Source organism: Lepidochelys kempii, chromosome 7, assembly GCF_965140265.1.
Source record: "Lepidochelys kempii isolate rLepKem1 chromosome 7, rLepKem1.hap2, whole genome shotgun sequence".
Taxonomy (NCBI): Eukaryota; Metazoa; Chordata; order Testudines; family Cheloniidae; genus Lepidochelys; species Lepidochelys kempii.
The window spans coordinates 7,059,832-7,085,075 of NC_133262.1; the positions used below are offsets into that span (position 1 = coordinate 7,059,832).

General features: G+C 48.0%; 1 protein-coding gene across 29 annotated transcripts in view; it reads right to left on the reverse strand.

Annotated features, from left to right (window-relative positions):
* MAGI1 (membrane associated guanylate kinase, WW and PDZ domain containing 1) overlaps window positions 1-5,036 on the reverse strand; it is a 481,666-nt gene extending 476,630 nt beyond the window's left edge. For 13 of the 29 annotated variants that reach the window (XM_073351019.1, XM_073351030.1, XM_073351017.1 and 10 more), the window contains exon 1: window positions 4,460-5,030. In XM_073351019.1, coding sequence (XP_073207120.1) covers window positions 4,460-4,769 — 310 coding nt within the window. In that variant the 5' untranslated portion in view covers window positions 4,770-5,030. Of the gene's footprint in view, window positions 1-4,459 lie in introns of all 29 variants that reach the window. The other 16 variants (XM_073351013.1, XM_073351009.1, XM_073351027.1 and 13 more) reach the window with 2 other exon arrangements.
* Between the last annotated feature and the right edge of the window lie 20,208 nt (window positions 5,037-25,244).

Below are 25,244 nucleotides of genomic sequence, written 5' to 3' on the forward strand. Positions count from 1 at the left end.
TGCCGCCCCAAGCAAAAAAAATGTTGGCTGCCCCCACTTTTTTTTTTAATGCCCCCCCCACCCCTGGCTCTGCCCTAACTCTGCCCCTTCCCAACCTCTTCCCCAAATCCCCGGCCCCGCCTCCTCCCCCGAGCGTGCCGCATTTCCCCCCCCAACATTGCTTCCTGCGGCTCCCCCCCCCCCGCACCCCTCCGCCCTAGCTCAACTCCGCTCTGCCTGCTCCCCTGAACACGCCTCCGCTCCATTTCTCCCCCCTCCTTCTCAGGCGAGGGAGAGGCAGAGCGTTCAGGGGAGCAGGCGGAGCGGAGGTGAGCGAGGGTGGGGAGTGCAGGAAGTAACGGGGGGGGGGGGGGAGGCAGGGGAACCACTTCCCGCCCCAGCTCACCTCCACTCCACCACCACCACCTCCCAAGAGCACGCCGCCGCTCGGCTTCTCCTCCCTCCTCCCAGGCTTGCTGCGCGAAACAGTTGTTTCGCGTGCGGCAAGCCTGGGAGGGAGGGAGGGAGAAGCGGAGCGGTGGTGGGGCGCTCAGGGGAGCGGGCGGAGGCGGAGCGGAGGTGAGCTGGGGCGGCGGGGGAACATTTCTAGGGGCGGCATGGCCTGCGCTGGAATGCCACCCCTAGAAATGTGCCACCCCAAGCACCTGCTTGTTTTGCTGGTGCCTAGAGCCGGCCCTGGGAGAAGGAGAGAAAAGGGGGGGTGAGGTAATATCTTTTATTGGATCAACTTCTGTTGGTAACAGAGATAATCTTTCGAGCTCACCCAGAGCTCTTCTTCCGGAGAAGTAGCATCAGGTTTGCACTCTTTACTTAGATGAAATTAAGTGGTCCATACAACTATATTTATTAATTCAAGTAGAACTGATCATCAATTTGTTTGAAACTGAAACAACAGAAAGGAAAAGTGGTCAGTTTTAAAAACACTACACCTCAGACTTAAAACATTTTCCATTGTTTTGATTTTTCACTTTTACCTTTACTGGCCTAACTCTGACAGCACTGAAAGGTATTAAGTCAAGTTTCAGGGGCCCTTTTTCTCCCAAAGCAAAAGATTATAAAATTATGCTTTTAACAAGTAATACAAAAAAAAAAGCACCTATGGGGTAAAGCTGTTCACTTATTCCACATTAAAAGGACAAGGGAAATTAAAGCACACATAAATCCCATATGAACAGTTACTTCTATTAACCCTTATAAACAGTTACTCCAATTAGCTATATTCTCATGTGCCCCACCAATCACCATAGTATCCAAGTGCCCATTCAAACTGAATACTCACTACAGAAAAGAAATATAATTAAAGAAAGCAAGCATTTGCATTTTGAATTGTTATCCTATAAAGCTTGGTTTTAATGATGAAGAGTGTGTTTAACCTATAAAACCTTGATTTCACAGTTGTTTTTTGTTTGTGTGTTTGTTTTAACTGCAAGATCAAATCAGTTATTTTCTCTGTTCAAGCCTGCAGATGACTGACTTATTTATAGTAAACTTCCTGTTTTTCCAGCCTTGTAAATGTCCTACAAAGCAGACAAGCCAATAAAGTATGTAAGTTTCCAGTTTAAGTTTGTCACAAAACTTCAGCATCAGTTCAGCAGGCACTAAGGACTCGGGAGGAGGGAGGGGAAATGGAATCAGACAGTTAAAACATGTTTACACTCCTTCACTTAACACTATTTTGCAGCATGTTTTAGTAACATGCAACTCTTGCTGAATATGATCACTTAAAATTACATTAAAAGGGAAACTGCTACAGGAAACTGACATAGAAATCATGCATTTTAAATAGGCTTGGAAGGAGTAGATTTTTATCAGTAAAGGTTGGTAAACATCCATTTCACCATACAGACACAAACCAATGACATTTTATTTCCATCAATAACAGACATTTACAGAAAGGCATAGAAAGAAAAATGCTGCTTGAGAAGTTACTGGAGTTTGATGTAGGGATATTTACTTTGTGTATTTTGACATGTGATGTTGATAATTTGTGTTTTAAAGCTTTATAAAGCTTTAACTTTTTGCATCTCAGTGTCTACAGTCATTAACTATTGTCCAATTCCCCTCCGCCCCATTGCCTGACACTCCCCCATATTTTCTTGCAACTGTGAAAATTTAAATAAATAAAATTTGGTAAAAAAATAATGCTTAAAACCCATAATTCTGCACAACTTATTATTGTGATTATCAAAACAAGTAGTTCTTATGTAAAATCTTAAAATCACATTTACATTTCTTTATGTTTATTTATTCTGTGCATTTCACTCAGCCAGGAAAATGAAAATCAGTTTCACATTGTTCATAGTCAATTTCACTTCCATGTTTTCAGTGCCTAGGTCTGTGTGTTACAAATACAGCAGGAGAAAGAAAACAATTGCTCCCACTACAGTTGGGAAAAAAAAATGGGGGGTGGGTGGGAGGGAAGGGGGACATTTCTATTGATTTTAGGTTTTATAAGTTATCTTGCTCTGATATTTCTTTATGTAACATGTGGGGCAATTTTGAACTGACATGCCATTTTTAAAAGGAAGCAGACGTTTTTTGCAGTGACAACTCAAGATTACACATTATTACATAAACGTACCACATGGAACAGACACTACCCTTCCTATAATTTCCTCTGACAATGGAAGTGTGAATAATGTCCATAGAACAAGTGCATAGAACCTACAAAACTAGCTTTTAATAGGGCTAAGCAGACAGAAGTTCAGAGGAGAGCTCTGCTGATTTACAAGAAGGGCATCAGCCAAACAACAAAAACAAGATTAATTCTCTTTTGGGTCAAGTAAATAGGTTGTTGCCTGCACATCAACTACACAAAACATCGCTGCATTTGCCAAACACAGCAAATCCCTCCACTTTGGGATGTGTACATGTTTGTGCAGTAATAAACTTTCCCCTAAAGAGTCTACTGAATTATCCTAACAGAACTTCCCTTCCTGCCTCCATTTATAGATGACTCTGGTGTGCTAGGCCACCATGCAAACCTACAGGTGTTCCAACAGAATCTTGTTTATTTCAAAATCCTGGGTATACAAATAACCTTAACAGCTGCTGCAACAAGTCCCACACTGGAAACTACAACCCTATTATCTAGGCCTGCTGTGCTGACCTGTTAAATGTGAAGCGGCCTTTGCACATGGGAAGACTCTTGCTTTTGTCTTCCATTGCCTCATTTGAGAGCTATATCTCATACAATCCCTTCACCTCCCTTCCGCATGGCTCAAAGTGATGCAGAAATGACCTACTGCTAAGAGTGAAGGCAAGGCCAAACTAACCATTCCAAGGGGGAAGATAGTTACATCTTTTCCCTTCCTCGTGGGCACTCCATGCCAACCCTTTGACAAGCTAAGGAAGGGAGCTGCCAATCACATGCTTCTAGCAAGACTAACAAGTCTATCCAGCAGTGCAACCAAATGCTACAAGTCTATGGGATGCATCCCTGCTGCAGGAGTAAATCTGTCAGGAAATTCCTCCGGGTCCAGTGAAATGAAATATTTGTTTTGTTCCCTAATAGAATTAGCTAGCAGATCCAAGCATTTCACTCCACAAAAGGCTAAGCCTCCAGAACTGCCTGTAGCTAGAGGTTTCAGGACACTTTAAAGAATGTCTTAAGGGAATTGCTCATTGTGCTCAAGGCAGGCCAGACTTGAAGGCAGTAAAACTTAAAAGATTTATTTCCCCATGAAAGCAGGGCTCTGAATGCACAGGGAAACCTAAATGACGCCCAATTACAGGCTTTGCCTCGAAGAGAGCAAGGTGTTCCAAAGGTCATGTTCTGACCCTTGATGACAGATAAAAATGAACCATTTGTATGCCAACCATTAAACCACACCAATGAGCTGCGCCTGCCTGGCGTTTTCCATTTGATCTCTGTGATCAAACACTGCCCCAAGAAGGGAGAGAGAGGGGCTGGTCACCTTGGTTGCATGTTCTGATGATGGGGGGGGGGGGGAGGAAGAAGCACAACTCCGGTGCAAACATTTCATCACCGTCTGAAGTCCGCGTTTTGCCACTCAGCAAGCCTGGCAGAGGGAGAGACCCAGGGTTTGCCACTGGCCCCAGCCGGACTCTATGCCAGGTTAACCCGGGGGGTGCGGATCTGCGCTCGCGAAGCCGGAGAGAGCCCAACGCTTCCCCGGCGGCGTTGAAGCCGTGCCCCCGCCCATGCTGGACCCAGCCTCCCCTCCGGTCCGCACGCTGCCCCCCCCGGCCACTGCGCGCCCGGAGCCGGCCGGGAGAGGGGCCGCTCAGCCGGCAGGTGGAAAGCCCAGAAGTTAGGTCCCGCTTGGAAAAACTTCACACACACACCCCCCAGCAAACCCAGGGGAAGGAGGAGAGGCAGGGGGAGTTAGTGGCCCAGCCAGAGCAATGACACCGGGGGCTGGTGGGGTGTCGGGGGGTTGCCTTGCACCCCAAGTGCCCCCCCCCGGCTCTCCCCTGCCGCCGCCCCCCCCCTTACCTTGTCTCACGGCTTTGACCGCGATGGGCTCCTGGCAGCTCCGGATCACTTCCAGCACGTCGTAGCGGGGCAAGCCGGACACGCGGACCCCCTGCACCTCCAGCAGCAGCTCCCCGGGGCTGAGCCCCCCGTCTTCGCCCCCGGCCAGCACCGGCGGGCCGCCCTCCTCCGCCGTCCCCACGTAGGGGAACTGCCCGTGCTCCGCGCCCCCGAGCAGGGGCAGCCCCGGCCGGCCGCCGGCCGCCCGGCTGGCCGCGCACTGGTGCACCCGGCTGCTCCAGTGGTTCTTCTTCTGGATCACTTTGGACATGGTGGCTCCGGCTCCGGCTCCCCTCGCCCCGCCAACCAAGCGGATGCAAAACAGGTGGCCCGGCGGGGCGAGCCTGGCTCGGCGCACAACTTTCCCCAGCCGCTCAAGCCATGCTCCGGCTCCGGCTCCCCCCTGGCTCCGGTCCGGTCCGGTCCGCCCGTCCGGACAGCGCCCGGCAGCTCCCCCCCCCGGGCTGCGCGGAGCCCGCTCGGCAGGAAGCGGCCGCGGCCCCTTTAAGCCGCTACAAAGACGCCGCTTGTTTGGTTACATTTCAGCCCGTCCCGTTCCAGCCGGGAGCCCGAGGAGCCGCCGGCGCAGGCGCCCTAAGCACGCTCCCCCTCCCCCCCCCCCTCCTCCTCTCCCGTCCTCTCCCGGGCCGGGAGCGCCCAGGCGGCTGCCCCGGCTCGCGGAGCGCGCGCGCGCCTGCCCGCCAGGCTGGGGCGGGACGGGCCGGGGTGCAAGGGCGGGGGGGAGCTGAATGGGGAGGGGGGGAAAGGGAAGGAGGAGCTGGGTTGGGGAATAGGGTGCCGGGGAGCAGAGTTGCGGGGTGGAGGGAGCTAGGTTGGGGGAGCAGGGGGGGAGGGGGGAAGCAAAGGGCAAGGAGCCGGGTTGGGAGCAGGAGTGCAGGGGGAGAGGACCAGAGTTGTAGGGTGGAGGGGGGAAGAGGGGGAGCTGGGGGCGGGCAAGGAGCTGGGCTGGGATCTGGGGTGCAGGGGGGAGAGAACCAGGGTTGGAGGGGGGATGGGGGAGCAAAGGGCAAGGAGTGGGGGTGCAGAGGGAAAAGGACCAGAGTTGCAGAGGGGATTGGGGGAGTAGGGGGGGATGGGGGAAGCAAAGGACAAGGAGCTGGGTTGGGAGCAGGAGTGCAGAGGGGAGAGGACCAGAGTTGCAGGGTGGAGTGGGCAAGAGGGGGAACTGGCGGGGCAAGGATTCGAGTTGGGATCTGGGGTGCAGAGGGAAGAGGACCAGGGTTGCAGTGGGGGATGGGGGAGCAAAGGGCAAGGAGCTGGGTTGGGAGTGGGGGTGCAGGGGGAAGAGGACCAGGGTTGCAGGGGGGAATGGGGGAGTAGGGGTTGGGATAGTAGGAAGGATGGGGGAGCAAAGGTCAAGGAGCTGGGTTGGGTGCAGGGGGATCAGGACCAGGCTTGGAGGGGGGGATGGGGGAACAAAGGAGGGCAAGGAGTGGGGGTGCAGGGGGAAGAGGACCAGCGTTGCAGGGGGAGCAGGGGGCAAGGAGCTGCACTGAGGGATGGAGGATGGGGATGGTGAGGAGCTGCGATAGAGGGGAAGGAGCCAAGATGGGGTGCAAGGAGGTGAAAGGAGCTGGACTGGGGGCTGAGGGAGCGGGTCAAGGAACAGCTCCGGGAGGTGGGGGATGGGGATGAGCTGGGATGGGGGAGCAGAGGGTGAGGAAGAAACACAGGGAAAGGGGGATGGGGAGAAAAAGCTGCCTGATACTTTTTCCGGGGTGAGGTGGAGGGAAGGAAAACATCCTGTCCACGTTGATGGTGCCTGGGTGCTGGGGAACAAATTACTGTTGGGGGGGGGGAGCTAGAGAGAGATGCTGCCTGTGTGTTGGGTGGAAAGGGACAGGGGAAAGACGTCCAAGGCATGAAGCACACAGGCGTGAAGCACACACACACACTGATTTGCAGCAGTTCTCAAACTTCATTGCATCACGACCCCCTTCGGACAACAAAAATTACTACACAACCCCAGAAGGGGGAGATCAAAGCCTGAGCCCCACCACCCTGTGGAGGGAGGGGGCAAAGCCAAACCCCAAGGGCTTCAGCTCCAGGCAGGGGGCCTGTAACCTGAGCCCCACTGCCCAGAGCTGAAGCCGAAGCCTGAGCCCCGCAGCCCAGGGCTGAAGCCCTCGGGCTTCGGCTTCAGCCCCGGGCAGTGAGACTCGGGCTTCGGCTTTGGTCCTGGGCCCCAGCAAGTCTAACACCAGCCCTGGTGATCCCATTAAAATGGGGTCATGCCCACCTTGGGATCCCGACCCACAGTTTGAGAATCCCTGGATTATAGCGTTCATGTTGATGATACTTCCGAGTGCAACAAGAGTCTGGGGGTGCTAAGGTGGGAACTGAGAAGGTGGAGGGAGCCTGGGGGGTTGCTGTGCGGAGAGGAGCTGGTGGAGAGAACTTGAGAGGAGGTTGTTCAGCTGATCCATAGGTGGTTAAGACAAAAGCTTCTAGAACAGCCTCCTCTATTCTTCATCTCCATTAGCCTCCCTTCTTCTTCCCTCCTATTCTTTTCCCATTGCTATTCACCAATCAACTCATCCCACTCTGCCCCTGCCTGTCCTTCCTTTCTTGGGCATTGAGGCAGCTGGCCACATCTACCTTCCCCTCCTGACTGCTCCAGGCTAACTTGGATCCAGCCAGGGGATCAGCCACAGTGGAAGAAGAGGCAGCTTGGCTATCTGCTGTCCCAAGAGTACCTGGCAGCCAGGGGGAGAAACTGAGCAAATCCCTTCTGGGTGCATGACAATATTTTTGGCAATGTCCATCTTTTCCACAGCTGATCCAAGTCTTTCCCTTTTTGAATTGCTCAAATGCAACTATTTCATACTTTCCTTCATTAGTTACAATAGGTGGAGCTGGTAGGAAGGTTGCCTAACTCTTTCCATTATAGGACCCTGTTTTCAGTTGCTTATAACTTTTCCAAACTTTAACTGTTCAAGCTGAAGTTTTCCAGGCTGGGTGTTTGCCTCTGGCTGGTTTTTTGATTTATTTTAGTTCTAGCAGAAACAGCTCAGCTGTTTCACAGAATGAGTTTAGGGAAAAATTTAAAATGTTTTAACCAAAGCTAAAACATGTCCACGCTATAGAGCTGAAATTTGGTAGGGTTCTTGCCCTGGAGTCACAAGTGTGCCTTTTACTGCCCTAGAGAAAGCCCACCAAAATTAGGCTAAGTTGGTGGCCTCTGAAAATCACAGTTCACACCTGTGTGGTAGAGGTTTGTTGAAGGCTGACTAAATGAGGCAGGGATCCTATGGAAAAAATACAATGTAGTCATGTAATTAAAGACTGTTTCATAAGGTGCACACACACATGGGGGGGGAATTAAGGTTGCACAGGAATCCTTAATTCTGGTATTTCTGACTTTACAACCTTAATAATGTTCTTTTGACATAGTTTTTTCAATGTACTTTTATTGTTTGAGAGATTATTAAAAATGGCTTCTTGAACCAATTCCTAAAGAGAAGCCTGCACCCTGCCCTTCCACAGAAAGGCGTTGATAATCCCACACCAACATCTCCCTACTAGATTTTTCCCACTGAGAAGGACATGGGCCTAACATGCTTTCCATGGGCCAAAGTTCTGCAAGCATCTCCAGAATGTCATTAACTGTCCCAGGCTGAAACTTGAGCAGAAAAAAAAAAGGCAGTTATCCCTTCCCAGATGAGCTCCACGCTCCCTGAAGCTGAAAGCCTTATTTGAATTCAGAGAGATGCAGTGGGTGAGACAATATATTTTATTGGACCAACTTCTGTTGGATGAGAGAGACAAGCTTTCGAACTACACCTGGTTTTTCCTCAGCAATCCAAGCAGTCTTACCCATGGGTGAAGCCGGAATAGCAAGAAATGCTCAATTTGGTTCCTAAATTGAGACCGTGAGCACACACCACCCACAACATTGCTGCTGATTGGGATCCTGGAATTGAAACAAATAAGCCCTTCTTTGCTTCCTGCACAGCCAGCTGTCAGATGTCACGTTAACAGTCTGCCATACGTTTGCCACCAGCCCTCTAGCTATCTCCCCCTCACACTTCATCTCCCTCTGGCTATTTCTATGCCAAGGTGACCTGTGAAGCTGGAGTATAAGAAGGTCTGTGGGAACCAGTGTTCTGACAGGTATGGACAGAAGATCACGACCGTGCCTACGGCAGAGTTGTCTGTTGGCTGGCTGCAATTGCTTAGAAATAGCTGAACCCAAACTGGTTTCACTAACCTCCAAAGACAGCCCAATGAACTCTGCTTCAACATGATGTTTGTGTTCTAGTATCAACATGCAGGAGGCTGTCGTTGGTCCAGGTAAAAGGTATTGCTCTGCTCCTTTCCCCCAAATAGAGACCTAGAGTACGGCCATTTTGTAAAAGGGGTAAAAATGCTCTTTGGAGCATGATTACTGTTATTTGTATAACAGTAGTGTTTAAATCCCTTGCTGAGGTGGGGCCCCCGTTGTGCTAGGTGATGTACAGACACATAAATAAAAAACAATCTGTACTGAATGGCATAATAATCTAAATAGACCAGACAGACAAAGGGTAGGAGAAGAAAGAGGCCAAACAACTTGCCTGAGGCAAGACAGGGGGGAGGGATGGCTCAGTGGTTTGAGCATTGGCCTGCTAAACCCAGGGTTGTGAGTTCAATCCTTGAGGGGGCCATTTAGGAATCTGGGGCAAAAATTGGGGATGGTTTCTGCTTTGAGCAGGGGGTTGGACTAGATGACCTCCTGAGGTCCCTTCCAACCCTGATAGTCTATGATTCTATGACATCAGAGGAGTTTGCTGGCTCCTGTTGCCGTGAAAGGCCAGGAATAAAACCCAGGTCTCCTGAGTCCCGGTCCAGTGGCCTTTCAATGCCAATATTCACCCTCTCCTGAGGACTGGGGATCCAGACCAAAATACGGGATGTAAACACCTCTGAATGGGCCTGCTATGGACTGAAGATGGGAACAGGTGAGTGGAAATGTTCAGAGGGTCAATGTTGTGAGCAAATTTCCAAAAAGAACCTCAGATCACCACAAAGGCTTTTCAGTCCAGTACTTTTTTGTTTGTCCATTTCCATCTCTTTAAGCTTTCTCCCTGCTTCTTCTAACTTGGAATTTTTATTACAAAGATCTGCCGCTGCTCTGTGTTTGACCTGAAAGCTGGTGGCACGGCAGTGTCTTGGCCTTCCAAGAACAACTGCCTAGCATCTGCTAGTCTGCTGTATCTGTCCCTCCAATTGGCTGTCCAACCTGCCAGTCAGAGGGCCATAACATGCCTCTCTGTCTTGTGGGTTGTGCAGTACAGCTGAATCAGTGACCAAGCTGACTAAATTCCTCAGGGATCGAACGCTCAGTCTGTCTGCTAAACATGAGACACAGCAGCATAGCTAGGAGAGAAGGGTTTATAGTTTATTTGTGGGATTTTCTGCATGGCTGTTAATCAGAAATAAGATCCAACTGATAGAATTCATGCAACAAGTCTGAGTCTGCAAGTGGGAAGAGACTGTGTTTCTGCTGGGAACAGGGTGTAGATTATTCCCAGCATTGGTTCGCATGATTTGCTTTGTGACAGCCCTGCCCCAGCTAAACTCATCTGGGCTCCATGTGAATATCACATGAGTTGGGGCTGCTCTTCCCTCGGTTGGTGCCTGGATCTGAGAGAACCACTGATATCTCCTGGAAAATTTTTGAAAAAACTATGAAGAAACAATTCGGCTGCTATATTATATAGTATAGGACACAAGGACAGATCGTTGGGGGCGGGGGTTGTTTTCCTACTAGTGCTATAATACTGTGAGGTAAACGGGTGGTGTTCCCATTCTGCTCCTCACACAGTACACTTGTGCACTGGATTCCCTCTTTTCTCAGGGCTGCACTTACTGTTAACTTAAAGGACAATAGAGTAGACAAAAGCTTCAGCTTTCTCTATTCACTCTGCTGCAGAGTGACTTCCAAGCCTTTTATCCTCCTTAGCTGGAACCAATAAGGCTCACTTGGTCTGGCTCTCGGCATGAGTCAGGAGACTAGTTATAGGTCTCTCCGCCGAGTCCTAAATGCTGACATCAGGTGTAACTCATCCATTCTAGCCAATAGGATTTTAATGTTGTTCTCATTCTAGACACTCAGAAATCCATTGTTGCAAATGGTCCCTCCAAATGGTCAGCCCCTGCTATTTAAGCAGAAGGAAAATCTCTGTCAGCTATTAACAGCGTGGAGCCCGTGACACACAGTAGAGCAGTTTTGAAGTTGTCCATCAAAATCACTTAAACAATATACAGTTCGCTCTGTTGCATGAGAACCCGTCTTAGCAGTGCGGCTAAGAGCAAGTGGAACTGAAATATCCAGTATGCCCTTTCAGGAGACTGTCCAAGGGTGGCTAGCTCCTGTGAATGAAATAAGTCCAACGCTCCTGAACCAGGATAGGTGCTCCCATTTGGCCCTTTAAGAGGGCATGGCAGCACCCAGGGGCTGTAAAGGATCAGGGAGACACCCAGTGGAGAGAATCCCAGTGAGTCAGAGCAGAGACTGGCTGTCGGGCAGGTGACGAGCAGAGATCAGGAGGATTGGAGAGGCTCCCAGAAGGAAGTACAAGGTGTTTCCTGGTGGACGGCCAGGAGAGTAGTAAGAGGGGTTCTCTGACTGGCATCCCAAGCTGGACAGCCAGGGCCAGACAGCCAGAGAGGGCTGAAAGCGGAGAAGGAAGAGGAGAGGCAGCAGGAGCAGAGGGAGGTACCTGCTGGCTGTAAGATGGAAAGCCAGAGCCAAGGAGAGGGTTGAAGGCAAGGGGGCAGCAGAAGAGCTTACCCGCTGACATATGCAGGACTGGAGAGCTGGACCCAGAGGAACCAGGAGAGGATCAGAGGGAGGGAGGGATGCTCCCCAGCGGAGAGAGGCTGTGAGTGGTCCTGCTGGGCAGCGTGGGGTTTCACTCTACTTGGAAGGGCTGGGGAGGCTGTCCTGGTACAAGGACATGGGAGGACTGACAGAGTCTGGGTGTGGTTGAAGGTGCCAGCATGTGATATGTGGGGCATCAAAGGAACAAGATGTCTTGAGTTTTAATGACTGCTGGCACTGGGGAGATAATGAACTACATGTTTGGGGCTTATGTCTTGGACCATTTGCATAATGTTTTAAAATAATCCAGCCCCAAGGAAGGTATTATTGTGTCAAGAGAGCCTGAAGTGAAATGATTGAGGAGGAGGAGAAGGAGGAGGGAAACTGAGGCAGGTAGGCCTGCCATGCCAGGGCTTGCTGCAGGAGGATGCTCCAGCCAGATCTGCGTGATGACAGAGACCATAACCTGCCTTTGCAGGAGACCAGACCCGGTGATCTAATGGGCCTTTGCCATCTCTAACTACTACAATTCTAATTCTACTTTATTTCTTGCAAGGGACATTAAGCCCCTGATAAACATTAATTAGTGAAGCTTCACAGTCCCCATGGGATAGTTGATGATGTCACTGGGGCAGCGAGGTGCTCAGCAGTTTCTTGTCTCAGGGTTGGTTCCAGCGTGCTACCAAACCTGCAGCCACTGAGGCCTCACCCCACCAGGGACAAGTTGACAAGCTCGCGGACTGTTTACAAGCTCAAGAGCCCCATGGTGTGGGATGCAAGCTGCTGCACGCTGGCTCAGGGCTCTCCGGTGATCATTGGAGCCTGATTATCTCGGGGAATTAGGATGGAGTAGCAATACTGTGTTGCACTGCAATAGCTCCTTCCAGCACAGGCTCTCAAAGAGCTTTACAGATCTGAACTGGGTCTCTCAGCACCCCAGCCAGACAGCTAGGGAGGCTCCTGCCAGCTCCTCATTTCTTGAGTGAACTGCCAGCTGTAAGGAAATCTACAGCTGCTCTTCCCCAATTATATGTGTATCAGCTCTTTACACAGCCCTTTCCCTCCCTACAGTGGTGGTATTGCACAGGGGTTTCAGGCAGATGTTAGGGAGAAGGTCGCATAGTTAGTCTTGGACCTCCCAGCCAGGTATTCCCCTAAACATTGTCAAACTAGGTTATGATTTTCACGTCCCACTTAGATATGTTTAACCCAACTTTATATTTACCTATTGCCCCATGTACCTTTACCCATTTCTTGTCTGTCTGCCTGGCCTTAGTCTGTGATCTGTGCTGGGCAGGGGTTGTGCTTTCTTCTCTGTTTCTAAAATGCACCGTGGGCACTACTGGAAATAAACAGCAGTTCTCTTGAACAGGCTATGGTTCAAGCGTTTTAGCAAATGCTGTCCAAGCCACATCAGCATCCCATGAATAATCTTGGGTCTAAATGAACCCAAAGAGTCAAAACTCAGCCAAAACCACATCATTTCCCCCCCAAGTTTGAAAGTAAAATGATAGAAAACCACTGCACTTTGCTTGTGTTGGGGGTGAAAACTGTGTTCAGCTGCTGAATTTTTCATGGTTTCTACCAATAACTATTAACCCCAAAGGCTTTGCTTCATGTTCTAAGCTCCCAGGACAGAGGTTAATGGAGATCAAGGAGAAGCTTAGCGGTGATCATTTATATGAACAAAATATAGGATATTTAGTACCAGCATGATTCATTTTTAATTTCCCCTCTTATCATCACCTTTGGGGTCTTCAGAAGCTGGTCCTTAGGGAAAGTGGGTGAAGGGAGATTTCCAAGCTCTCTAGCAGGTCCAGCCATCACATCAGAGACATTCATACAATGATTTCTGTTCCACTGGTACTACTAGTAGCCAATAGATGCTTCCCAATCAAAAGTCACTCCCCATAGAAACCTGTCTAACTTGTATCAGAGAGCAGATTCTTAGCGGTGTCAGAAAGGCATACAGTTACCTACATCCAAACATGTACAGAAGCAATATAGTAATAACAACAAATTTGCTAGAGAAAGACACAAACCAGCTATGGCCTCAGCTTGTTCCAATTGTGCTGACCCTTGTGCAGAGCCCCATTGGCTTCGGTGCCAGCGTGGGTAAATTGCTCGATTCTGGCCCCAACTTTTATTCTGACAAACCCGGCTGTTTGTTTATAATGTAAAATCTCAGGGAGACACCTGTTGTAGTGATAATCAAGGTGGGCCATTTCCAGCAGTTGACAAGAACATGTGAGGAACAGTGGAGGGGGGGGGGGAATAAACATGAGGAAATAGTTTTACTTTGTGTAATGACACATCCATTCCCAGTCTCTATTCAAGCCTAAGTTAATTGTATCCAGTTTGCAAGTTAATTCCAATTCAGCAGTCTCTCCTTGGAGTCTCTTTTTGAAGTTTTTTTGTTGAAGAATTGCAACTTTTAGGTCTGTAATTGAGTGACCAAAGAGACTGAAGTGTTCTCCGACTGGTTTATGAATGTTATAATTCTTGATGTCTGATTTGTGTCCATTTATTCTTTTACGTAGAGACTGTCCAGTTTGACCAATGTACATGGCAGAGGGGCATTGCTGGCACATGATGGCATATATCACATTGGTAGATGTGCAGGTGAACGAGCCTCTGATAGTGTGGCTGATGTGATTAGACCTTATGATGGTGTCCCCTGAATAGATATGTGGACACAGTTGGCAACGGGCTTTGTTGCAAGGCTAGGTTCCTGGGTTAGTGGTTCTGTTGTGTGGTTTGCGGTTGCTGGTGAGTATTTGCTTCAGGTCTGTTCCTCAGATGTTCTTGTCAACTGCTGGAAATGGCCCACCTTGATTATCACTACAAAAGGTTCTCCCTCCCCCCCCCACTCTCCTGCTGGTAATAGTTCACCTTAAGTGATCACTCTCGTTACAGTGTGTACGGTAACACCCATTGTTTCATGTTCTCTATGTATATAAATCTCCCCACTGTATTTTCCACTGAATGCATCCAATGAAGTGAGCTGTAGCTCATGAAAGCTTATGCTCAAATAAATTGGTTAGTCTCTAAGGTGCCACAAGTCCTCCTTTTCTTTTTGTGAATACAGACTAACATGGCTGCTACTCTGAAACCTGTCACAGATGCTCAAGTGAGTCCAACCAGCTCTGTCTTTATACACTAGGAAGGGGAGGGTCCCATGGTGTGTAGAACTCTTTACACAGCATCTACACCCCCTAGCGTGATCAGTGGGATTTGATATCCATCCCCACTGCTTAGCAAGTGAGGTTGAGGTGCCACCCTCAATCAGGACAGGCTAAGTACAGTTCTGCTGCCCTTTGTCAATACAATAAGGATAACAACATTTTACTAGTACCCCGGCATTCAACACCAATGTGAATTGTAACCCCAAACCAGCCAAAAACTGATCATGTGGGCAATGCAGCTGTTTGCTGAATACCTAGGCAGAGGAGGTGTGTCTATGCAAATACAGTCTGCTCCTGAAGTCTTCTCCCCTGGTGTGTTAGATGTCAGGGGAGAGCTCCTTCAGACCGTGATTAAGTATACAACAGAATTTAAAGTTGAAGATCAATCTCATAATCATATGAAGACACTCCAGGATGTGTTTTATGGGGCCAATAATACACTTCTTTGGTGGTTAAAGTTGTTGGCAGCATGAATTAATAGCTCCATAAAACATACCCTGTCATGTCTTATGGCTTAAATAACACACAATACGCAGTGTATTTTGGGGTTGTTCTTGAGTGCCTCATGCAAATATAAGGCGACAGAACAAAGAGTTGTAGCCAGCTGGCAACAGATATAATCTGCTAGGAATGCTGTGCCTGAAAAGTCTTACAGCTGGTGTGAAATAGAAATTATTATTATTATTATTAAGGAACAGATTTTTAAATATCCCTAAGGAATTTAGAAGCATAAGTCCATTGACTTTGACTAGTCTTCCCCTTACAACTGTGTGACTTTAACGGCCGTATTATTACCATGGGTGTGGCCTTAGAGGCAACCACAAAATTCAGTCTGTTTCTAACATTTTAAAGCTATTGTGGAGATAGGGCACTGCCTATTGGTTGCAGTAAAGATTGGATTTAGTTTGCAAGCGTGCCTCGCATTACAGTTCTCTCACGACAGCCTGGCTCTGAGCGCTTCACTCAGTAGGTTTCTACTCAAGTTTACTGGGTTCTACTATGAATGCGAGTGAGGCTCTGAAGCACTACGGAGCATTTCCACCTTATTTTTTTAAATACATTTTTAAATTAAAAAAAAATAATTTTGACATTTCTACCCCGGAAGGTTCTGTTCCATCATCAGCGGGGTCAGGAGGAGTCACGCAAAAGAGGAGAAAAGCCCAAAGTTCAAATTCCTCCCTTTCTTGTGATATAAACAAATACCCTTTCCAGGTGAGCATGTAACTCTCCTCCTCTTGTTTTCCTGGGCCCACACTAGCTGACATGCTCATCTCCTCCCTTCAATCTGAGCACAGCTAGCTCTTTGGACCTTCCTTCTTGTATACATAATAAGCTGGGCTTGCTAGGGTAAGATGCCCCAGCTGCATCTCCACCAGAGCTACTTGACTCCTGCCTGTCTGGTTCCCTGAAGACCTGACAGGGAAAAGTGAGGTCTGGGCCAACTGTCCAGGGGCCTCACACTCATCCAGTCCCCAAGCCTTACCCCTTGTAGTCAGTCAGTCAGTCAGTGTGTGTGTGTGTGTGTGTTTCTGTTTCTCTCTCTCTCTCTCTCACACACACACACACACACACGTAGGACACCGTGACCAGAGAGCCATGCTGGGTACTTCTTCTCCATCTCACCCCCTGGGGTCTGGGCGAGCAGCCTCCATTAATACCATCCCTGTTTTGTTTGGTTTTTTTAATGGCACATCATCCTGCCTGGAGCACAACGGGGTTGCCTGTGGGTCTTCCCACCTACAACCCGCCACTTCCCTTCCCCAGAGGGGAGCTATTAGCACTTGGGTGAGACGTTCCACCTTGGCAGCAAACGCTCTCAGTGGGTTTAGGGAACAGAACGGATATGGCCAGCCAGGAGGCTCGAGGCCTCCCATGCTTGCTGCAGCACCTGCCACTGCAGTGAGAGGCACGTCAGGTTGCAAGTGGTAGAAGGAGGAAGGCTGTTTCTTCCAAACCTATGAGATGGACATTAGCAGTGCTGCTGCCATAATAAAGGTTCCTCTGGACGACTCATTATCAGTAAGCATTAGCCCCTACAGCTTTGCCACCCAAGTCTCTGGGCCTGACTCTCTACTCTGTTTCACTAGGTCTATCCCGATGCAACTCCACTGAACTCAGTTATAGAGGGTCAGGCTCATGTCTCACCCTTGCCTCCTCTGTCTTCTGCTGCATCTCGGTAAGAGAACGTTAATGCTGTTTCCTCTGGCCCTGCCGCCATTTCTCTCTTTTTCTACCCACCACTTGCTCCCTAATAAAACCCCACAAACAATGCAAGCCTGCTGAACTAGATAATTTTCACTGCACATCAGCTGTGGGAGACGGATGATCGTCAACCTGGGGTATTTTTGCTGTTAAGTAGCCAGAATCATGCCACAAAGAAGATGCAAAGTTCGATCCTTTCAAAAGCATTGTCTGGAATGTGACAGATTCCTGTCTTACATATAGAAAGCTGTCTGGGGGATGCTCAGAGAGGATCTCTGGGCCCAAGCCCTAGCTGGGAGTGAGCTTCACTAACCTCTGCATAAAAATGACACCCCAGCCAGCATGCAAGGAATAGCTTCTGGGAGTTCTGGGGGGAGGGGATGGTGGAAAGAGGAAATGCAAATAAAAATGACTGAACTGAGCCACCATGTGTTGAAGGGAATGGAAGCCCTGGCTGCCCTAGGTGCGTTTCTAATGTGCTGCCTGGATTGGAAGCAGCAGATATGAGCAAGAGACCCCTTCTATATTATTTTGCTGGGGTAAAACAATCCTGTTCCATGAATGCTGATCAATTATGGGTGGCTAACTATTGAGCCAAATGCTGCCTTCCACTTCCAGGGGTGGCGGGGGGCGTGGGGGTTTGCACTCATCCCTGATGGCAGAGGCAACAGGGGCTGGGAGCTGCACAGGTTGCAGACACTGGGATAACGTGGGAAGCAATCTGTGTTTCACTGTATGTCCCTGGCCCCCTTCATCCACAGATCTCCACAGTGCAAGATTCTGCAGACTGAAGGCGTAAATGAGCATAACTCTACTGATGTCACGGGACCTATGTCCATTTATTCCAGCTGGGGATCTGGGTCTGAACAGCGCGAGGCTCCCCTTGTTGCGGCTCTAGAGGCAGCTGAAGAACATCAGGACAGTCGAGATGTGCTGTCAAGGGATGCAAGGAGCGAGTAGAGGGAAGCCAGGCAGCAGCATAAAGGCAAGGCTCTGTCTTCCAGTGGATTACTAAAGATCCACCCTGACTGCCTGGGGACATTGGTGGATTGAGAGCACTGAAGCCCTGGCCTCTTCGATAGGTAGGGTTAGAGGAAATACTGTTTTGCAATGGAAATATTCCAGGGAACCTCTGCAAAATAAAGGCAAATGCAAAATATTTTACTTTGGAAGGAAAAATCAGAGGCACAACTACAAAATGGGGAATAATTAGCTAGGAGGTGGTACCACTGAAAAGGATCCGTGAGTTATAGTGGATGACAAATAGAATACGACTCAGCAATGTGACGCAGTTACATGAAAGGTTAATATAATTCTGGGGTATATTAACAGTAAATACATTAGAAGCAAGAGGAAGACCAAAGCCATGGTACATCTGTTACTCAGTGGGGTGGGGTGGGGGGGAGGGAGACACACACGACAATAACAAAAAACATGAAAATGGCAGACGTGCTAAACGACTTTTTTGTTTCAGATGTCTCCAAAAAGGTTAGTAGCAATTAGATGTCTAACACAGTGAACACCAGTGAAAATGTGGCAGGATCAGAGGCTAAAATAGGGAAAGAACAAGGTAAAAATTACCTAGACAAGTTAGATGTTTTCAAGTCACCAGGGCCTGATGAAATACATTCTAGAATACTCAAATTGTTGACTGAGGCCATTAGGGATTATCTTTGAAAAGTCATGGAAGATGGGAGAGATTCCAGAGGACTGGAAAAGGGCAAATACAGTGCCCATCTATAAAAAGGGAAATAAGGATAACCCGGGGAATTACAGACCAGTCACCTTAACTTCAGTGCCGGAAAGATAATGGAGCAAATAATTAAGCAATTTGCAATTCAATCAATCAATTTGCAAGCACCTAGAAGATAATAAGGTGATAAGTAACAGTATGGATTTGTCAAGAACAAATTGGGTCAGACTAACCTCATAGCTTTCTTTGACAGGGTAACAAGCCTTGTGGATAGTGGGGAAGCAGTAGATGTGGTATATCTTGACTTTAGTAAAGCTTTTGATACTGTCTCGCATGACCTTCTCATAAACAAACTAGGGAAATACAACCTAGATGGAGCTACTATGAAGTGGGTGCATAATGGTTGGAAAACCGTTCCCAGAGAGTAGCTATTAGTGGTTCACAGTCATGTTGGAAGGACATAACGAGTGGGGTCCTGAAGGGATCAGTTCTGGGTCCAATTCTGTTCAACATCTTCATCAGGTGATTTAGGTAATGGCATAGAGAGTACACTTATAAAGTTTGCAGATGATACCAAGCTGGGAGGGGTTGCAAATGCTTTGGAGGATAGGATTAAATTTCAAAATGATCTGGGCAAACTGGAGAAATGCTCTGAAGTAAATAGGATGAAATTCAATAAGGACGAAATGCAATATACTCCACTTAGGAAGGAACAATCAGTTGCACCCATAAAAAATGGGAAATGACTGCCTAGGAATGGGTACTGCGGCAAGGGATCTGGGGGTCATAGTGGATCACAAGCTAAATAAAAGCCAACAGCATAACATCAGTGAAAGAAAAGAAAATACATTGTGGGATGTATTAGCAGGAGTGTTGTAAGCAAGACACGAGAAGTAATTCTTCTGCTCTACTCCATGCTGACTAGGCCTCAGTTGGAGTATTGTGTCCAGTTCTGTGCGCCACCTTTCAGGAAAGATGTGGACAAACTGGAGAAAGTCCAGCAAAGAGCAACAAAAATGATCAAAGGTTTAGAAAACCTGATCGGTGAGGGAAGATTGAAAAAACTGGGTTTGTTTAGTCTGAGAAGAGAGGACTCGGGGGAGGGAGATGATAACCATTTTGCAAGTACATAAAAGGTTGTTACAAGGAGGAGGGAGGAAATTTGTTCTTCTTAACCTTTGAGGATAGGACGAGAAGCAATGGGCTTAAATTGCAGCAAGGGTGGTTTAGTTTGGACATTAGGAAAAACTTCCTAACTGTCAGGGTGGTGAAGCACTGGAATAAATAGCCCAGGGAGGTTGTGGTGTCTGCATCATGGAGATTTTTAAGAGCAGGTGGGACAAACACCTGTCAGGGATGATCTAGATAATACTTAGTCCTACCATGAGTGCAGGGGACTGGACTAGATGACCTCTCGAGGTCCCTTCCAGTCCTACGATTCTACGTAAGACACGGGAGGTAACTGTCCTGGTCTGCTTGGCACTGGTGAGGCCTCAGCTGGAGTCCTGTGTCCAGTTCTGGGTACCACACTTTAGGAAAGATGTGGACAAATTGGAGAGAGTCCAGAGGAGAGCGACAAAAATGATCAAAGGTTTAGAAAACCTGACCTGTGACAAAAGGTTAAAAAACTGGGCATATTTAGTCTTGAGAAAAGGGGACTGAGGGGGGACCTGATGCAGTCTTCAAATCTGTTAAGGGCTGGTATAAAGAGGAGGAAGATCAATTGTTCTCCATGTCCAGTGAAGGTACAACATGAAGTAATGGGCTTAATCTGCAGCAAAGGAGATTGAGGGTAGGTAGGTACTAGGGAAATCTAACTCCAAGGGGAGTTAAGCACTGGAGCAGGCGTCCAAGGGCAGTTGTGGAATTACCATCAGTGAAGGTTTTTAAGAACAGGTTGGACAAACACCTGTCAGGGATGATCTAAGTTGACTTGGTCCTGCCTCAGCTCGGGGGGGCTGGACTTGATGGCTTCTTGAGGTCCCTTCCAGCCCTGCATTGCTATGATTGTGCGAATCGTCAGCGGGTGTAATTCAGTGTAGTTCTATTGACTTCTGAGGAGCTACTCTGATTTCTGCCAGCTGAGGATCTTTGGCCTCATGGTTTTTGATTGAAAATAAAATGGACCGGAGAGACGCTAGCCTTCCCAAGGGTAAAATCAGAATGACAGCTGGGATTCAGTGAGTCTCCTCTGGGACAATGCACAGCACTGTACTTTGTCCGCTAGCTCCATTGTGCATTTTTTGGCAGTCAGTGGTGTATTACTATGTACATTAGTACCATGACTCTTTTGAACATTAATGGTAAACATCATGGAGAATGAAGAATGGGAATCCCTTCCCTCCCTCCCCCACCCAGGAACTGTGGGTGGAGGGAAGATGTTTTGTGTTCCCTTAAAGAATGAATGCATGCCCAGTAAGTAAAATTTGCCCCAGCACCACTGGCCTGATTACAAAGAAGTAACATTAAAAGAAAAGCGATGATGAGAGAACAAAGGGACAAAGCACAAAGATCAGGAAGGAATTCCCCAAAGCATTGTCATTCTTTGTACACTAACACTGATAAGCTCTTGGGAGGGGTCTCTCCAACTACAGCAGCACTATGCCTCAGGGCCCTGTTCTTGAAAACATTCCTTCACCTGCTTGACACACATGAGTAGAGCCATTGAGTTCAGTGAGATTATGCATGTGCGTGAAGTTAACCACATACAAAAGCGTTTGCAGGATGGGGCCTATTTAGACACTTGGAAAGCTTCAGAAACCATTCTGCGATCTGGAAATTATACTAATGTGGGTTTGTTTTTTAATTCACTGAAATGAGGAAACACATCCCACTGTCTGATGCTACTGTCTTCATGGAAAATTTACTTGATCAGCACATTTCTGTTTTGGCCTTGTTTCCACTGCAGGCCCAGAATAGGAGAACCTTCACACTCAAACTTAATCCAGTGGAAAAGAAAATTATCTTCCTTGTTCCCACAGAATTCTTCAGGAAATACAATCTTGATCAAACAAAAGCCGCATCACTGACATAGGCTGGTAGTACATGTTAATGCCTAGACGCCCCGGCTGAGATCAGTGGCTTATCATGCTAGCATGGTTCAAACACACAGCTGACAGCGTCTAAGAGTATGTCTACACTGGAGCTGGAGTTGTAATATCCAGCTCAGGTAGACATATCTGTGCCGGCTTTGGTAGAGCTAGCGTGCTAAAAATAGCAGTGGAGTCGCAGCTGCACAGGAAAAGGAATGAGGACAGTCCTGTCTGAAACCCAAAGTATGCGTTCCAGAACTCTTGCTTCCCAGCCCAGTGCCCTAGCCAGCAGATCACGTTGTCTCCATAACTGTTTTTTAATTCTTTCCCATGAAAAATAACCCCAAAATAAAGTCCCTCTCTGCATAATCTGCCAGACTATCCTGTGTTCTAAATTAAATGAAGACTTAAGGACACATCATGGGAACAGTCATAGGGCTTGTACATTGTACGTGAGCTAATTTATTGCTGCAGCATTGCTTGTTTCACAGTTTCCTGGCATCATGAACAATATTATTGGCCAGATCCTAAAATTACACTGATTTACAGCACCTGAGGATCTAACTCCACATTTCAGTTCAAGGTTACGCAGGTATCAAAATGAACGTGATGTATTCTGGCCCCTACCACTGCATTTACGGGAAGCTAAGTTTGACTGTCAAGAAGAGACATTAATGAATGGACTAGAGTGAGGTGTTACAAGAGCATTAAACACAAGTGGTAGCAGCAGAGCACTCAAGGATTACAGCACAAGCAAAGCATGAGTCTATTTCAGTGGTCCCCAAACTTTTTAAGTTACGCCCCCCTTGCCCATAATGTAATTTGCCTGTGTCCTCCTGGGAGCCGCAGCTGGGAGCTGGGGAGTGGGGCTGCGGTTAGGGCTGGGAGCAGCTGGGCCGGAAGCCGGGCTGAGGTCAGGAGCCAGGGGCTGATGCCCCAGGGTGGGGGCTGAGCTTCAGGCAGGGCCAGGAGCTGGGGTCGGGGCTGGAGCGGAGCTGGGGGCAGAGTGGGGCTCAGTGGCACTCCCTCCCCGCTCCCACTCCCTGTTGGGGCTGGCCCAAGCCCTACCCGGCCCCCCACAAACATTCCTCCACAAGGGACCTCTGGTCTACTTGCTGTGAAGAAATATTTATAAGCTCTCCTCAACTTTGATGCCTTGTCGTTAGGCAGCTGGTGTACTGTGACCACTGCTTTTCATGCTGTCCAGTTTTGTCCCATTGTTTCCTTGTGTCCCCCGGCCCGTTGTCTCTTGTCTTATGGTTTATATTGTAAGCAAACGGTAACTATTAATGGAATGATGTCAGATTGGCGGGAGGTCTCAAGTGGGGTTCCACAGGGATCTATTCCGGGTCCGGTGTTATTTAACATCTCTAGTAAGGACCTGGATGTAAGAATAGAGAGCCCACTGGTCAAATATGCAGATAACACAAAGCTAGAGGGGAGGATAGAGATAAACTTCAAAAGGATCTTGATACATTGGAGAACTGGGCTACAGACAACAAAATGAAATTCATCAAAGACAAATGTGAGGTGCTACACTTAGGGAAGAAAAACCAAATGCATAAATATGGAATAGGGGATAACTGGCTTGGCAGCAGCACAGCTGAGAAGGATAGGGGAGTTGTGGTGCATCACCACCTCAACATCAGCCATGTGATGATGTTGCAAAACCCCCCCAAAAATGCAATTTTGTGTTGCATTAGCAGAGGCATAGCTTGCAAATTGTAGGAGATGCTAGTACCACTCTACTTGGTGCTGGTTAGCCCTCAGCTAGTACTGTGTCCAGTTTTGGTCACCAATGTATAGAAAGGATGGAGAGACATGGGAAAGGTCCAGAGGCGAGCTGCCCACCAGGAGCCATTTGCCTTGCATGGCAACTTTTATTAGTTCCAGACACCATAGCATGCAATGGTAAATTAAGGCAAACTGATGTATGACTCTCTGTAAAATGAAGAACATCAGCCACAAGGACCTTTCTGTGGCAGGGAGATCAGGAGGTACAGAGAATAAGGAACTCTGAATGGCTCAGAATCGTGATGTGCCAGATACTTTTAGTTCCACTGAATATGACTGGGATAGGATTGAAGGAACATTAACCAAAAATAATAATAATTTAAAAATAGGTATAAGGTTCACTTTGAACTGAATCCAATCTCAGTATGTGGAGAATTTATAAAAGCACATTGATACCCAAACCAAGCCTCAGTTCCTAGATGATTCCGCATCAGCACTAAAATAAAACATAAACAGAAAAATCCCCCTGGAAATTCCAGTAAAATTCTACATTAAAAGAAAGGCCTGAGCCCAAGGAAGGATGGAAATTCAGAGTTAAGGATCAAGCCTTTAATATCTAGTCACCACAGGACATCATCTTTAATGTTACCCAGCTGCATGTTCTTGTGCTTGGAGTTTTGATCCTCGCTCCAGAGCCTTCATAGATCGAAGCCGCGGACATTATGTCATTTTTATGGGCTAGGCTGTGCCTCTGACTGCAAGCCTGTGTGGGAGCATAAGGAGAACTCTGCAGCTGCTGCCAGTGCCCACTTAGAGCTGGGGGTGTTCCTAGAGGAGTTTGAGCATATGCGGGGAGAGGGAAGCATGAGAGGTTAGAGGATGGGAGTCTGGGGTGAGGAATAGAAGGGTGGATCTGGGAGGCAGGGGAAAATAGGGAATTTGTGCATTTTGTGGAGGCCTTAATGGGTCTTCTTTTCTTTTATTTTTTTACAGGGGGGTGGGGAAGTATCCAGCTGCTGGGTTCCTTTTGCAGGGGATGAAGGAGTCTGATGTCAGTGACCGGGGTGGAATATCTTTGAGGAAACCCCTTGTCAAAATACTGGCAGCCCAACACTGTTGTTCCTCTTGCAGTGGCTGTCAGGGTGGAGTTTACAGCAGATCTAGTTCCAGTAGTGGGAAAACCAATACAGCCTCTACCGGCAAGAATTGGTGTGGGTGGGAGACACAAAAATCAGGGGACTAGTGGTTGTGGGCTTATTGGGCCCCTCTTCTTGGCTTGGGGGTATTAAGGTGGGGAACTTGAAAACCATTTGGTTTTTAGAAAAATCATTGTAAGAAACTCTTAAACATCTGTTGCGAAGGTGACCCGTGCAATGAGAAGTGCTAGTAACCTAGGGCCTGATCCAAAGTCCACTGAAGTGAATGGAAATTCTTCACTAGTTCTGGATCAGGCCCATAATTATTTCAAAAGGATGGGAAGGTTAGTTTAAAAGGGCCCAAAATAGAGGACAGGTGATGAGAGAGATGGCAGTGAGTTCAACCTGCTGGTCCCTGGCTGAGAGTGAAAAAAGCCAAGGCCCCAACCCAAGTCAATGCGGCCTCACTCACATGTTGGATGAGGGCCAAACTGTGTAAAAGGAAGAAAAGTATCAATTCCATGCCCGTGTCCGACATGAGTTAGTTTCTCGGTAGCCCAAAGATGGAACATTCATCTGATCATTCATCCTGACCTCCTGCAAGTCGTTACTCTAAATGTTGGTTTCGGCACCACATTGAGCTGTTTCCTCTGTGCAAGTTCAGCACAGACAAATCAACATTCGTGCAGGATAATAAATGGTTTTCTGAATGGATTTCAAAGAGAGGATGGCTATGAAGAGGGACTAGCAGCAAAATGCTTGAATGATCAGAAAAGCAGTGCACCAGCATGAACTTGAAGGGAGTGTTGTTATTGGTCAAGATTCGGTTCTTCTGGAAGCACTTTCCATGGGACAGCATGTTCCCCACTCCCAATCTTTTGTCATTTGAGTCTCACAATGCCCACTTCTGCTCTCAGGTCTGAGCGAGCCTGGTGACT